The sequence below is a fragment of the Dreissena polymorpha genome, chromosome 7 (genome assembly GCF_020536995.1).
Source record: "Dreissena polymorpha isolate Duluth1 chromosome 7, UMN_Dpol_1.0, whole genome shotgun sequence".
NCBI lineage: Eukaryota > Metazoa > Mollusca > Bivalvia > Myida > Dreissenidae > Dreissena > Dreissena polymorpha.
Window position 1 is genome coordinate 14,345,244 of NC_068361.1, and position 15,547 is coordinate 14,360,790.

Below are 15,547 nucleotides of genomic sequence, written 5' to 3' on the forward strand. Positions count from 1 at the left end.
TTAAATAACAATACACACAACACAACATAATTGTAATTTAATGAATTGGTACATTAAAATATACTTCCTTATAACACATTTAAGTCTTTTAACACATTTAAGTAATTTAAGATATGTACCGGAAGCACCTTTTCATCACATATTTATAGTCATTATATTATCATCATCTCTATGATAGCTCTTCTAACAAAACACAATCAAAATGCATGGAACATCTATATCTATTACTGTTTATCCGAATACTAAACATGTCTGAAATATGTACACTTAAGAATGCCTTACCTATAGTAGTTTTACTTTAATAATCAAATTTGTTCTTGTTGTTATCTGGTATAACAAACCTTATCAAATGTTTGTTAAATCCAGTTGATGCTTTCTCCATTATTGAATCACCATTACTTGCAATTTGAATCGCCAGCTTTGAATTGAACGCGGGTTGAATGTTACGTTCGATCCATTGTTGTCATTGGCGGAGATTTAGTGAATAAATAACTCATATATCCTAAATGACAGCTTCTAAATAGCGAAACAAGCCGATTTAGGCTGTAAGAAAGTTTTGACGCAAGAGTCATCATTCTCTCATGGGCGCGGCCATCTTTGTATGTTGAAACACGAACGACAACTCTGCTAGGAGAATGTTATCAACGAAAATCAGCGAGGTCGAGGTATTCCGATTAGAAAAACTGCGCTATCTCAATCGGACTGGCTCGGTCTTTTACATAGCTTGCCATTGTGAAGAATTTTTTCATGGTATGTTAACCTTGACTCGCTGCTGAAAGCAGCATCGTCGAAAAGGACTAATCCACAAATTCAGCAGCAAGTTTTTACTACTCAAAATTTGGAGGAAAATAATTTACTTAGATAAATACTGTTTTAGATGAAATTTATATATATTTTGGCTCAGGCTTATTTTTTTAAGACCTTATAATTAAATCACTTTGTACTGATAATTTACCTCACAATATTTATAGTACATGTAAATCTACTATGTAATTAAAATATCTTTGAATTAAGGGTCTTAGAGTAAATTTGATTAAGGGCTGTATGCAAGCGGAAAATTGTTGTGAAATGCAGTAAATTTATCCCTGTTTATCGGTAGTGTTTTGTTTTTCGATGTCAATTTGGTGGCTGTATTTTTGTATTCCCCCAGTTGTAAACAAAGAATGCATGGGTAATATGATACTACAACCTGATAAGACAACATTTAGTTCAGTGTGAGTGAAAATTGTGAAAATAAGAACGCGGTGTTTGCAAGACCTGTTGCTGCATGAAAATTTGAAATGCAGTTTCAAAGCAATGACTTTTATAATTTGAAGTTTTAATAATATGATGAATTTATCTTACTTTGATGAACATTCTGAAATTATTAATTAAAATGTGAAAGTCAACATTCAGTGTGTAAAAAAGGCTGAAAAGAGCGATTCAGTGAGTTATGATGGAACTTTTTCAAATGCTCTGAACTACTAAACAGGTTTGTTTCTATATTTACTGTATTGTTTCCTTATAACGCTGTGTTTATTATAGTTATATTGTTTAAAGCCACACAACTTATTATGCATAGTAAATTTAAGTAAAAATAAGAAACATATTTTATATATGCCAAATAGAATATATCTGATGGTTACAAGGTAGAAATCCGTCTTTTTTGAAGCTTTAAAACTTAATACAAATATTTGTGTTAATGAATGTCGAAATGGACGTATATGTCTAGAAATCCGACTTTCGGTTTTAAATTAGCAGTACCGTTTGAAAAATAATTAATAACTTGCTAACTTGGCTATAGATTTAATGTTATCTATGCCAATTAAAATATATCTGGTGGTAATAAGGTAGAAATCCGTCTTTTTTGCGCTTTGAAACTCAAAAACTTTGATTACAATAGTCGTGTTTATTGAAATTGACGTATACATAAAGAAATCCTACTTTCGGTTGTAAAAGCGGTACCGTCTGAAAAATAATAAATTACTTGCTAACTAGGCTATAAATTTAATGACAATTTTGCATACTTTCACATTGCATATACATGTATTGATTAACATGTATTGCATTTCAAGGTGTGTGGTTTTAACAGTAACATCTGTTTTGGCGGGTGGTTTACCTATAACATTTAAAATGAATGATCAAGCCAGTTATCTTTGCAGTAATCTCGCATTATATAAAAGACATATTATGCAGTCAAATGTGTCCATATCTTCTTGAATGTTTGTTTGCCATATTGAGATTTTTGTCATTTGTGAAATAGAAACCAAGTGTTTGAGCTCCATCAGAGGTCCAGATAAAAAATGTGTATTTCATTAAATTTAATTAGTGAATGCTTTAGTGAACCAACACGCATAACTGTTGATTCTTGGGTATTTAGTTTTAAACCAGACATTTTACTAAAGTATTGTATTGCGTTTATGTAAGCAGTGAATGAGTTAATTGTTCCATCAATGAAGAATGTTGTGTCATCTGCAGAAAAGGTTTGTTTTACGGCTGACTGTATCTGGAAAAAGATTGAAAGGTACATCTTGTTTTTGTGATTTAAAAAAAGTTTTTTTTAGCTTGTGTGACCACTTAATGTCCGTCAATCCATTAGTAGCTTAAGGAGCTATGTACATACCGGAGTAGTTCATAATACCCCCATCGGAATCATTCACATATTCTCCTGTCATTTCCACCCGGAAATAACTTCCGCCCGGAAATAAATTCCGCCCGGCAATTTCCATCCCAGTCTACTTTCCGCCCGGAAATCTTTTCCGCCTCATTAGCATATTTCGCCCCAAAATCCGCCCCATTTCCGCCTCGTTTCCGTCTGGAAAACATTCTTTCTTGTAACCACTATAATCGTGGCGGAATCAACAATTTTACAGCCGGAACTGTCATAAATTCCGTCTCAATTCCAGGCGTAACAGTTCTTACAGGTATGGCCCATTATGACACCAGGCTAAACGAGCACACTTTCTTCCTGGTTCCAGGATTGTATTTTGCTACAAACTGGAAAAATATACAGTTTATTTTTATTGAAACATCAAAGTTAAAATGTGTGAATTGTAAGAACTTAAAAATGATTTTAAACAAAAACAGATTGCTGTGTGTGTATATGTTCTAAACAAAACAAATACGACCATCTGAGTGTAACTTATCGCTACAAAACTACAATATCAATAATCGATGTTTTCTCACATTAAGTATATACCATTATAATGCACACGACATTTGTATAGATAATAAGAAAAATTCGGTCATAATAAGCTCAGAAGTTCTTTTTATAGATAGTCTGGTATCCGGCCGTACATTCTAGAGTAGTATACATGTCAGTCACAAGGGAATAATGCAAACGCCCAAGGTTTGCCATAACGTTGCAATTGTGTTATCAGTTTAAATTAGCTATTAGAATAAATTACCTAACTAACGGTCACCAGGGCCGTTTGTTTACAAAAGCAGTTGAACTGCATGTAATAACATACAATTATAACAAATCAGTCAAAACAATGTACATGGTAGAGTTCAAAACAAATACTAGTACATGTATTGCAGTATGCAAATGAAAAGTAAATTAGATTTTAACTAGAACACAAATAATGTATATCTAATTCAGTGAATAGACTTTAAAAGAGACATAACCAAATGTATAAAAAACATAAAAAGGCTCATTTTATTGTAAATCGTGACATGTTTAGACAACTATATTGTTGTTTGAATTTTAAGTAGATTTTATTTTAAATGAAAACACAAATCATCAGTAAAAGCAGAATCCAACTATAACAACATATTCTAAACTATTACATAATACACTTTAAAGGGCAGATCAATTATGTTAACTGTAATTCTTTACATGGCAAGATCTATGGTATTCTAGTATAATTTATATATGTAAATATAAGCAAAACCATGTTATTGGAAGTGGTTAGAAATGTTTATTCAAAACAATTATATACACACACTTGATGTACTATACAAACATAATTCAATAAAAGTGATATATTTTCATGAAAACTTATGCTTACTACAAAAACGTGTACATGTGAATATAGATACTACATAAGACAATTAAGACGTAATTGTTAAACACTACACACACGTTATCTATTATGAGTTTTTTTAAATGACACTGACCTATTTGTTTGTGATACACAACTGTTATATAATGATACTGAAATAAATCTTTAATTTTTAATCTAATATATATTTCAATGACGTTTTAATAAGTTTCGTTAACTTTGTGTTGCTCATATTATTGTATAATATTTGATAGTTTGCTAGAGCTATCTGTTTCCGGTATACAAATGAAACAACACTTTTATATTTATCTAAATATGGCAAGCTAGTGCGTGATGTTAGTTGGATAAAACAAGTATCAAGCTTGTTATGTGTTATAGAATACCAATATAAGATGTCGGAACATGTTTGAACATATATAGTTTGTTCTAATTATCGACGTATATCCAGACATAAATCAATCTTAATATTTTCTTTATCGTTAAGTAGATGCACTGTATACAATATTAGTTATTGGGTGTTGTCGTGAGTCCTGACGGAAAAAGAATCTATGTGACGGACATGGAAATCTCCGCACTTTGATCAGGGATGGAGCGGTCACAGCAAGGACCCTGTATTTAAAACATCTAATTATATACATAGCGTGCATGTGACTGTCAAAGAACAGGCGTTTGTCTTAGGTTACAATAATGTAAGTCAAGTTGACACAGAAGGCAAGAAAGTTCTCAATACCATAAAACTTGATATATCATACCTTGGTTCAGTCTACGTTAATGAAGACACTATCAAGATGATCGTTGGATATCATGGAAACGACGTGATTGAGTATGCATCCTGACTTTTCAACAGTTGCTTTACAACGGACGATTTCAAGTATTAAAGTGTTTGTTTTATAATTATTGATATTATGTTTGCTTCACTTTGACATATAAACAGATTCTTAATAAACATTTTGTTTTCATTTGGACCACATTTAAATATTGTTTTATTAAGTAGTCCTTTTTCAAAATGGAAACATGTTTGGTTTCGCTATTTGCTTCTTCTACGCCCTGCACTGTCTCACTTGTTTCCCCAAGTTAAACATGTTATTTATTGTTCAACCATCAAACCAAACACTCAGCTGAAACTACATGTTATCGGTTCTCGCGGTTCTAAATCGCTCAGTTAGAACTGTGTTTCTTTTCACAATGCCATGGTTATTATTGGGCCTATCTATTCACAAATGTGTAGTCTTTTTTGAAATGTATCTCTTTTTCATTTTGAATATTTTAGTCTAAATGAATTTACATTATATAAAATGTTGTGTGGTTTATAATTGGAAGTAATGCATTCAAATGCTTTATTGTAAAAAGCACGACATTATGCATCAGATCGTTGCGTATATACCATAATTGACCAACATTGGCTTGCTTGGTTTGACAATTTTTGGCTTTGAAATTATGAAATATAAGAGGTAACTTATTGGGCCCATGTGTATTTTTAATAATAGTTAGTTCATCGTGCTTAAACAGTTTCACATCTGTGAAAATTCTTTAAAGACAAACTTCAGTAACTGTGGATGCTGAGAAAGAAATCTAGTTTTGATGTATGTGCAAGTTTCTTGCAAGCTGTGTATGCCGTATAAGTGGGAATTGATGTAAATACATCGACATTAATGGATGTATAAACAAGTCTCGTGTTTTCTAAAATGTACAGTGCCATTCTTTTGTAACTATACCATGACAATAACGATTCGTGTTTTTAAAATGAAAGGTCTCCGGCGCAAACCTTACATCCACCAAGCTTTGTTAATTTATTTTACCTGATAAAATAAATATATGTATAATTCGTGTGTTACATGTTGATAATAATTCAATCATCGTACATATTTCAACTTGTACACTTACAGTGGTTGCACATCTGCGTTATTAAATATCCCGCTTGTTTTGATGGCGTTCGAAGTGAACAAAAATACAAATGGCAAATGGTAACTTAAGCTGTCATTAACGAAGAGTTTATCATATATAAAGGTTACAAAGTACACATGTTCATTTCCTTGTATTAATCAAAGAGAGGAACAAGTGAGAGTTAAACGATGTCATAGGATACATTTTCCTTTTTTGATAATAAGCTGAAAAATGTTAGGTGTTAAAAGTTGGCATATGTCATATTGTAACTGTTCCAACAAAATAGTAATACCAAGAAAAATTGTTCAATGGATATCCCCTGCAAAATATTAATTATGTTAATGGATAGGTCGAAACACTGTTCACAACTACTTATGGAATCTTTTTTTAATCTGATTGCAGTGACATCAACACAATAACATAACATTTTAAAATCACTGTTTAATATGTGAAAACCGTTTGTTCCACTGTATTGTTAACTGTTGGACTTGATACTGGAAGACGTCAGAAAAAGTAAATAAGTAAATACATTGTTTAAAGACAATAACAAATGCAGTGTATCTAGTAAATAACATATGCACTGTTGGTCATTAACAATAACATATTACAAAGAGTATCTCAATCACAAGAAATTCGCTTTATGCTATATTATCAATATATAGAACTTTCATTGCGATAGTAAAATAATGTTGCATGATTCGTTTAAAACTTGTCACGAGTTATGTCTTGTGTGGTCCTACGGAGACAGCGGATGATTTCATATGAATGCAGTAAACATTCATATAATACCACACCAGTACAAGAAATGTGTACATTGTAACACGCATGAATGCTACACAAAACATGTTTGGACAAATATGCGACAGTGGACAGGTACTTAACTCAGCACAAACTGCTCGCAGGCAAATTATTGTTTTCCGATACTATAGAAATTTACACCATTCAACTCTAAACGTTTGAATGACATTAAACCAGAAATTACAGATGCAATTTTAACTATTGGGATTAGATGTTTTATAACGGAAAACATGCAAAAGACAAACAGTCTGGAAAAACTTGCCGCAGCATAAACTCTTGTATTTACAATAACGCACATACTGAGTTCGTTCAACTGTAAAAATTTGAACAAAATCAATCCACTTGTTAAAGAGCAGTTTAAACTTAAAAAAATATTTGGTACTATATATTTTGAACTGGAAAAACCCGACACAGGAAAAAATAATTCTTGTCGTAGCTAGACATACCTTTCTGTGCGATGATCTATACATTTAGGTAATTAAACTGTGAAATTTCAAGCGATATCTACCCAGTAATTTGGGAAGAGTGAAACGCAAGCTTCAAGCAAATATATATTGTTTGACGGGACAAATAGACAAATGGTCATAATTTTGACCAAAATAGTCGCTAAACGTTGTCATTCAACTAAGAATATTTGACCGAGAACCAAGTCTTACTAAAACATAAGTTCAAAACACAAGCTTCGAGATTTACATACGAACGGCCGGACGGAAAAGTGTAACCTTTAGTCCTTTCCTTCAAGGGAGGGTTTACAAATTCAATCATGTCTAATTATTTAAACAAACAAGACTTTTTATTATTATTAACCACAGAATGGAATCACAAACTACGCTGCGGAAAACAGATATCGGTAAGATATCGTACTTGTTACAAAATTAAAACGATATTTATTGCAAAATAGTAAAGTTTAATTTATGCATACGAACGCAGTTATATAAAATTCCATCAACTAGTTTTAACGATGCATTAAATGTCAAGCCACCGTAAACGTCGTTTTCCCAACTTACGTGAATAACGTCAAAATATAAAAGTAAGCGACCGTCTTGTCGTTAGCGGACGCGCGTGAAATGCTATTTTATACACAGTTACTTTCGTTGATAATTTATATGTATTTCCAATTATTATTCATGTTTTACAACAAAACGCATTACATCTTTTAACCCATATTGTATTATCTTAATAAACATCAACGTAAACAACACAAATAATCGATAAGGTCCCTTCAGTCAAATCGTCTATTACAAGCAGTATTATTAATAGTTTTATTAGACTAGCAATTGTTAGGCTACACTTTTACAGTCAATGATATTTACAAAGCACATATAAAATAACAGTACTATGTTTGTCAATACAATAATATAATGCCCAAGTGAAATATGTTTTCAAAAATATGTGACGTCATCATCGTATGTAATTTTATTTCTTTGTATCAATCAATAGTGCAAAGCCATAAAACTGTCCACCATTGACGGTTGTACCGTTATCACTCTTTCCAACCTTTAAGTCACTGAGCGTCATAGTCACACCTTCCATCGTTAAATTGGTTTTGGCTGAATTACATTTAAACACATTTGGACCTTTCATTCTTTGTCTTATGGAATATTCGTTTATGGAATTAAGATAAAGACGTTTTTCTAAATCAACAAGCACATGCTCAACACCTTTATTGTAATGCAACGTAACATTCTGAGTGTGAATAACTGTAGTACCCTCAAGAAGCTCCAATACACCAGTCACAGAACCTTCAACGACTGGCAAAAACATATCGATTCCACTTAGTTCACAGTCTTTAGACACTATTAAACTGAGGCCATCTTGTGCCCCGCCATATCCCCAAGGGCTCCCAACATGTTCACACCTTACAAACAAACATTTATGAATCGCCGTTGAACCCAGTCGGGGTTTGTTGTTGAATTTTGAAACATTTTCCTGTTTTGCAATGCTCCGATAAATGCTGAGCAATTCATCTTTGTTCAGTACGTTTCCAGAAGCTACAGCATCCGTGAACTCTACCAGCGTCATGGTCGGAAACCTAATCAGGTCAATAAGTTCGTCCCCCAACTCCTGCCTTCTCTGTTCATCTGTTTCTTGTTTCCCCGCGGCTCTACATCTATGCGTAGCCCATAGTTTACATCCAAGATACAGTTCGCACTCACTGGCGCTGAAAGTCTCCAGTTTAAGCACCTCTTGCAATCCAGACTTTGACATTCGAGAAAATGCATCTGTTTTCAAAACACTCTCGGATTTGTTCATAATAAATTCTAAACTTTTAGCTTTCATCTCTTCATCGTCAAACACTATTGCCTGGTCAAGAACTGTGCAAACATTTTCGGCATCAAGGTTGTCATTCAGGAAGGTTTTGCATTGAGATGCCAGCCCAGGAATATCGTATTTCTTCGCCGTATATAACAAACTAAGAACAGTGTCTGTGTTTATTTCGACCTTGCCACTGTACATATATCTGTAAAATAACATTAATTATTAATCAATATGCAAAATTATATAGATAAACAAAAAACTCTGCTGACCAAATGTCCCGTGAATCAATTTGTTATATTTTCCACTACACTATACAGAACGACGAGTGATATTGCATTCAATATAATGGTATTGCTTAGATCAACAAGAGCGCTTCAAATATGCAGTTTATAAATGGCGTATAGCTTAAAAGCCCCTTTATTCTGCTTAAGAGACAAATATCCCTTGACGTTAAAAATGAATAATATGTAATAACTCAATACATGTTTTATCTGGCTTAAAACATAACCTTCTTCTTATACCGACCGCAATAGATTATCTAGGGTAGATGGATCTATATCTGGAACGTAAATGACGTCATTGGATTCGGCCAGGGTGCCACAAAACATGGCATAGAAGACTGGACTTCGGCTGGCGAGGATGTATTTGTGACATTTTATCTGTTTGTGTTCGTTTCCGGCAGCAATTATGACGTCACAGAGTTCTTCGTTCTCAAGCATTTTAAGATTTGTTTCTGCGAAGGATTCCGAATACTGCCATTTGGACGCCATTTCCTGAAAAAAGCGTTGCGTGTTTAATGTGCCAAACTGAACATATTGTTTCAATTGGCCTTATATTACTTATATGTGTTTCAGTTTGGATTTTTCCTTACAACCAGTGCATGGTATCACACGAACTCAACAACATATGTTTATTTAACGATATGTCATTAATTTTACTCAAGCAAACCAAATGTTCGAGCTATTGCAATGCGAAAAAAATGGGAAAGGATTGTGCCCGCATATACATTACGCGGACTCACACCAAAAGCTAGCCGATAACGACCAATAAGCCTGAAAAACACACGTGTAAGCGTCGAAAATCTAGTATTAAGAAATATTTGTGTAGCAATAACCGTTTTATTGAAGGTAGTTTTCCTCGTGTTTAAGTGTTTAATGTTAAAGGTATGTACATTAATTTAATATTAAACGACATTGTTTGCTTAATAGGCGATTCTCAACAATCAATGACATGTGTCTGTAGTATTATTTGAAGAGGGTGTAGTAGTAGTAGTAGTAGTTTTATAATAATAATAATTATTATTATTATTATAAGTAAGAGTAGTAGTAGCAGTAGTAGTAGTAGTAGTAGTAGTAGTAGTAGTAGTAGAAGTAGTAGTAGTAGTAGTAGTAGTAGTAGTAGTAGAAGTAGTAGTAGTAGAAGTAGTAGTAGTAGGAGTAGTAGTAGAAGTAGTAGTAGTAGTAGTAGTAGTAGTATAAGTAGTAGTAGTACATGTAGTAGTAGTAGGAGGAGAAGCAATAGCAGTAGCAGCCACAGCAGCAGAAGCAGCAACAGCAGTAGTAGTAGAAGTAGCAGTAGTAATTGTTGTTGTCGTAGTAGTAGTAGTAGTAGTAGTAGTAATAGTAGTATTAATAGTAGTAGTAGTAGTTGCAGTAGTAGTAGTAGAAGTAGCAGTAGAAGTTGATGAAGTAGTAGTAGAAGTAGTAGTTTTAGAAGCATCAGCGGTAACGGTGGCGGTTGTAGTTGTTGTTGGTATTGTAGTAGTAGTAGTTATAGTAGTAGTAATAGTTGTAGTAGTAGTAGTAGTAGTAGTAGTAGTAGTAGTAGTAGTAGTAGTAGTAGTAGTAGTAGTAGTAGTAGTAGTAGGAGTAGTAGTAGAAGTAGTAGTAGTAGTAGTAGTAGTAGTAGTAGTAGTAGTAGTAATTGTAGAAGTAGTAGTAGTAGTAGTAGTAGTAGTAGTAGTAGTAGTAGTAGTAGTAGTAGTAGTAGGAGTAGTAGTAGTAGTAGTAGTAGTAGTAGTAGTAGTAGTAGTAGTAATTGTAGAAGTAGTAGTAGTAGTAGTAGCAGGAGAAGCAGAAGTAGCAGAAGTAGTTTTAGTAGCATTAGCGGTAACGGTGGCGGTTGTTGTTGTTACTGTAGTAGTAGTAGTATAAGTAGTAGATGTTGTAGTTGTAGTAGTAGTAATAGTAGTAGTAGGAGGAGGAGTGCTAGTAGGAGGAGGAGTAGCAAAAGAAGCAGAAGCAGCAGCAGTAGTAGTAGTAGCTGTTGAAATTAATGTTGTTGTCGTAGTAGTAGTAGTAGTAGTAGTAGAAGTAGTAGTAGAAGTACAAGTTGTTGTTGTAGTACTAGCATAAGTTGTAGAAGTAGTAGAAGTAGAAGAATAAGAAGTAGTAGTAGCAGACGTAGCCGAAGTAGCAGTAGTAGTTTGAGTAGCATTAGCGGTACCGGTGGCGGTGGTGGTTGTTGTTGTTGTTGTTGTTATTGTAGGAGTAGTAGCAGTAGTAGTAGTAGTAATAGTAGTAGTAGTAGAAGTAGTAGTAGTAGTAGTAGTAGTAGTAGTAGAAGTAGTAGAAGTATAAGAAGTAGTAGTTGTAGTAGTAGCGGAAGTAGTAGTAGTAGTAGTAGTAGTAGTAGTAGTAGAAGTATTAGAAGTAGTAGTTGTAGTAGGTGCGGAAGTAGCAGAAGTAGCAGAAGTAGCAGTAGTAATTTTAGTAGCATAAGCGTTAACGGTGGCAGTTGTTGTTGTTGTTGTTATTGTAGAAGTAGTAGTAGTAGTAGTAGTAGTAGTTGTTGTAGTAGTAGTAGTAGTAGTAGTCGCAGTGGAAGTGGTAGTAGTAGTACCAGTAGTAGTAGCAGTAGTGGAAGTAGTAGTAGAAGTAGTAGAAGTAGAAGTTGTAGTAGTAGTAGTAGTAGTAGTAGAAATAGTAGAAGTATTAGAAGGAAGAGGAGGAGAAGGAGGAGGAGTAGGAGTAGCAGTAGCAGCCGCAGCAGAAGCAGCAACAGCAGTAGTAGTAAAAGTAAAATTAGCAGTAGAAGCTGTAGAATCATTCGTATTATTATTATTATTATTATTATTATTATTATTTTTATTATTATTATTAGTAGTATTATTAGAAGTAGTAGTAGTAGTAGTAGTAGTAGTAGTAGTAGTAGTAGTAGTAGTAGTAGTAGTAGTAGTAGTAGTAGTAGTAGTAGTAGTAGTAGTAGTAGTAGTAGTAGTAGTAGTAATAATAATAGTAGTAGTAGTAGTAGTAGTAGTAGTAGTAGTAGTAGTAGTAGTAGTAGTAGTAGTAGTAGTAGTAGTAGTAGTAGTAGAAGTAGTAGTAGTAGTTAGTAGTAGACTATTAGTTGTAGTAGTTGTAGTAGTAGCAGCAGCAGTAGCAGTAGTAGCAGTTATAGCAGGAGCAGCAGTAGTAGCATTAGTAGATGTAGTGGCAGTAGTAGAAGAAGTATCAGTATTAGTAGCATTAGGGGTAGCGGTTGTTGTTCTTGTTATTGCAGTAGTAGGAGAAGTAGTAGTATAAGAAGTAGTAGTAGTAGTAGTATAGTAGTAGTAGTAGTAGTAGTAGTAGTAGTAGTAGTAGTAGTAGTAGTAGTAGTAGTAGAAGTAGTAGATGCAGCAGTAGTAGTAGTAGTAGTAGTAGTAGTAGTAGTAGTAGTAGTAGTAGTAGTAGTAGTAGTAGTAGTAGTAGTAGTAGTAGTAGTAGTAGTAGTAGTAGTAGTAGTAGTAGTAGTAGTAGTAGTAGTAGTAGTAGTAGTAGTAGTAGTAGTAGTAGTAGTAGTAGTACTAGCAGTAATAGTAATAGTAGTAATAGTACTAGTAGTAGTAGTAGTAGTAGCAGTAGCAGAAGCAGCAGCAGTATCAAACCAAAGCAGTAGTGTAATAGTGTAAAACCAACAGTTTCAAACACAATTGTAATGGATATTTATTGTTCATGTTTTACAAGTAGAGTGCGTGACTCTATATTACATTTAGCCTGTCACGTGTACTTGTGTTTGGAGGTACGTTTCTTCAAATATCCCAATTATTTTTTTCCGTATGCAAACACGATTAATTATTAAACATATATGGGTGCCAACAAGGCAGTGCATCAGTAGGTAATGGCCATTATCTTAGTAGTGTGAGGATCGTGTAATAGCGACATTGATAGCAAATGGTAATCATGACGTTCGTTATACAATTTGAATCATAGTCGCCTCGTATAGTGTAGCAAATCCATGTACACTATGATAAAAACACCTGTCGTCGCATCTGACAACCAAAGTGTACCACACATCAAAGCGATTGAACAAGGACTTCTTTGTGAACAATGATTCAATGACATGTTCACAGTTTGGAATGAGGGCATTTTCTATAGATTCAAGAAATAATATTTGCTTTATTCGCAAACATGCAAACTATAACTCTTGTTTAAGAAAGCTGTTTAAAATATATTTTCGAAAATCGATAAATATCGAACGCAAATATTCAAATTATAAAGCGTTTGTAACGCGTATTATCGATAATTTATCAAAGACGTATATAAGAATAGTACGTTTTAACTACATAAATAATTCAAAAGACTGCGTGTTGTAGTGGTAACGAGTTTGCGTTTTGCTTCTAACGGTCCCGGATTCGATCCACAGCGAAAGCCCATGTTTTATGTTATTTTCCTCTCTTGTTACAATAACTATTTACAAAAGACCAACTATTAGAGTTGTGAAAGTAAATTAATTTTAAAATATTGTTTCTGAAAATTCAAATGTCCGTGAACAAGTCCCTTGAAGATAGCATTCCAATTACAATACGTTTTATGTTGTTTTAAAACAAGAACACAGCATAGCGGGTACCAACGCTCGGCGTCGGGTGCAGTTTTGAATAAATGAAAGCTTGTCAGAATAATATTAGAGGTCACAGTGATCTTTACATTTGACCTAGTGACCCAAAACTGTGTGTGGCGTGTTGAACTCGGTCAAGGCGCAGCTACATATGAAGTTTCAATGTTGTAGGTGGAAGCACTTAGATCCAATGTAAAGGTTTTAGCACGGCGGACGGCGGACGACGAGCTGGCTATGACAATACCTCGAGTTTTCTCCGAAAACAGCCGAGCTAAACAGAATACATTGCACATTGGAATATTTTACAAGCAAGAACTCATCCTTTAATATGATTGATTTTGTAATTTGAAACATAAATGACGCAAATAAATATTTGAACATGCTCCGATCATCCAAGACTTACGTCAGCAAACCGCCTAGGCACTATGATGTCTTTGATTGAAAAACTAGTTCTGATATTAAAAGTAATCTGTTTTATATTCAATTAAATAGTTACTCTTTTTTTTTGCAAAATGTATTTCAGGGTGCAGAATCACGTGACTTTTTGGGATTCCACCTTTTAACTTTTACGGATTAAAACGACGGTAAGTGGTTTATTTAAAAACACTTTGTACAACAAGTGTTCTCAAGAATTTCAACTTGTGCATAAAATATATTTTTTATGCTGCTTATGACAATGTGAAATAAATCAGAATTACTTTATTTTATAAGCATTTGTTATTGTTCAAACATTCCATTTTTATTACACTCATTGTACACGGGTATGTGTCACACAACGTGATATTTTGTCACCTATTTCAGAAGTATTCAACGATTTATTCGTACAACTTAAGATATCGGCACAAGCTGCAAGAAAACTTGTATTTTATGCATATAAATTTTGGTAAATGTATTTCAATAACTTGAGATATTTGCAAAAATAAAGTTCTTAACAGCGTGATAACATTATGTCAAGCCCGTGTGTAAACTATTGAAAACCCGGTTGAATATGCACCCTGTATTTGGATATCGTAAGGTAGATCTAGGGCACCATACACTTGATATTTATTCGAGTTCATGAATTAGTACATATGTTAAGCCTTATTTGTTTTCTAAATAAATAAATTTCAATTACGATATTCATATTAATTTGGTCCATATATTGAGAACTGTCCATAGACATACGGCAATTAAGTTGTTAATATAAGACTATAGGTAAAGTCTTAATAACATATCTACTTTCGATTTCAAGATTAAATCACTGAATTAAATAAACACAATCATAGTGAAAGATAATCACCATATCAAAGCTATTATCTTCAATAAACTCGTATATCTATTTATGTTGTGCGCACTTTGTTATATGTTTCCCTTCTTTTAGATTTTCTGTTGGCATCAGGTAATATGTAGTGTGTGATTAATAGTCTTACTTTCGATTTAGCATACCTTGTAATTTATTTGAATCAGAAATTCAAAAAAAACGTAAAATACTCACCATCTCAACTATAATTATATCCAATAAACACAATATATATTAAGGTTATGATGAGTTTCCCTTCTTTTAGATTTTAAGAAAATTGCATTAAAATATGTCAGATGATTGAGTGACGACCAACATGAACTCATTGTGTATACTATGACGTACCCTTTGGGTCAAAAGTACAGATACGCCAACAGCTTAAAATAGATATCACAGCGGTGACAAAATTGTTACCGCGGTGACATTTTTGTCACTGCGGTAATAAATTTATCACTGCGGTGATAATTATTTTGTCACTGCGGTTACAATTTTTTCACAGCGTTCACAAATTATGACTGTTGGTATA

The 15,547-nt window shown here is 33.4% G+C and overlaps 1 protein-coding gene across 1 annotated transcript; it reads right to left on the reverse strand.

Annotated features, from left to right (window-relative positions):
• Nucleotides 1–7,891: 7,891 nt before the first annotated feature.
• On the reverse strand, nt 7,892–15,353 carry LOC127839341 (BTB/POZ domain-containing protein 6-like). The gene is made up of 3 exons (XM_052367681.1): nt 15,217–15,353; nt 9,450–9,697; nt 7,892–9,126 (listed from the first exon to the last, which is right to left on the reverse strand). The coding sequence occupies exons 1-3, from the start codon at nt 15,217–15,219 to the stop codon at nt 8,082–8,084; spliced, it is 1,296 nt and encodes a 431-aa protein (XP_052223641.1). The 5' UTR covers nt 15,220–15,353; the 3' UTR covers nt 7,892–8,081.
• Between the last annotated feature and the right edge of the window lie 194 nt (nt 15,354–15,547).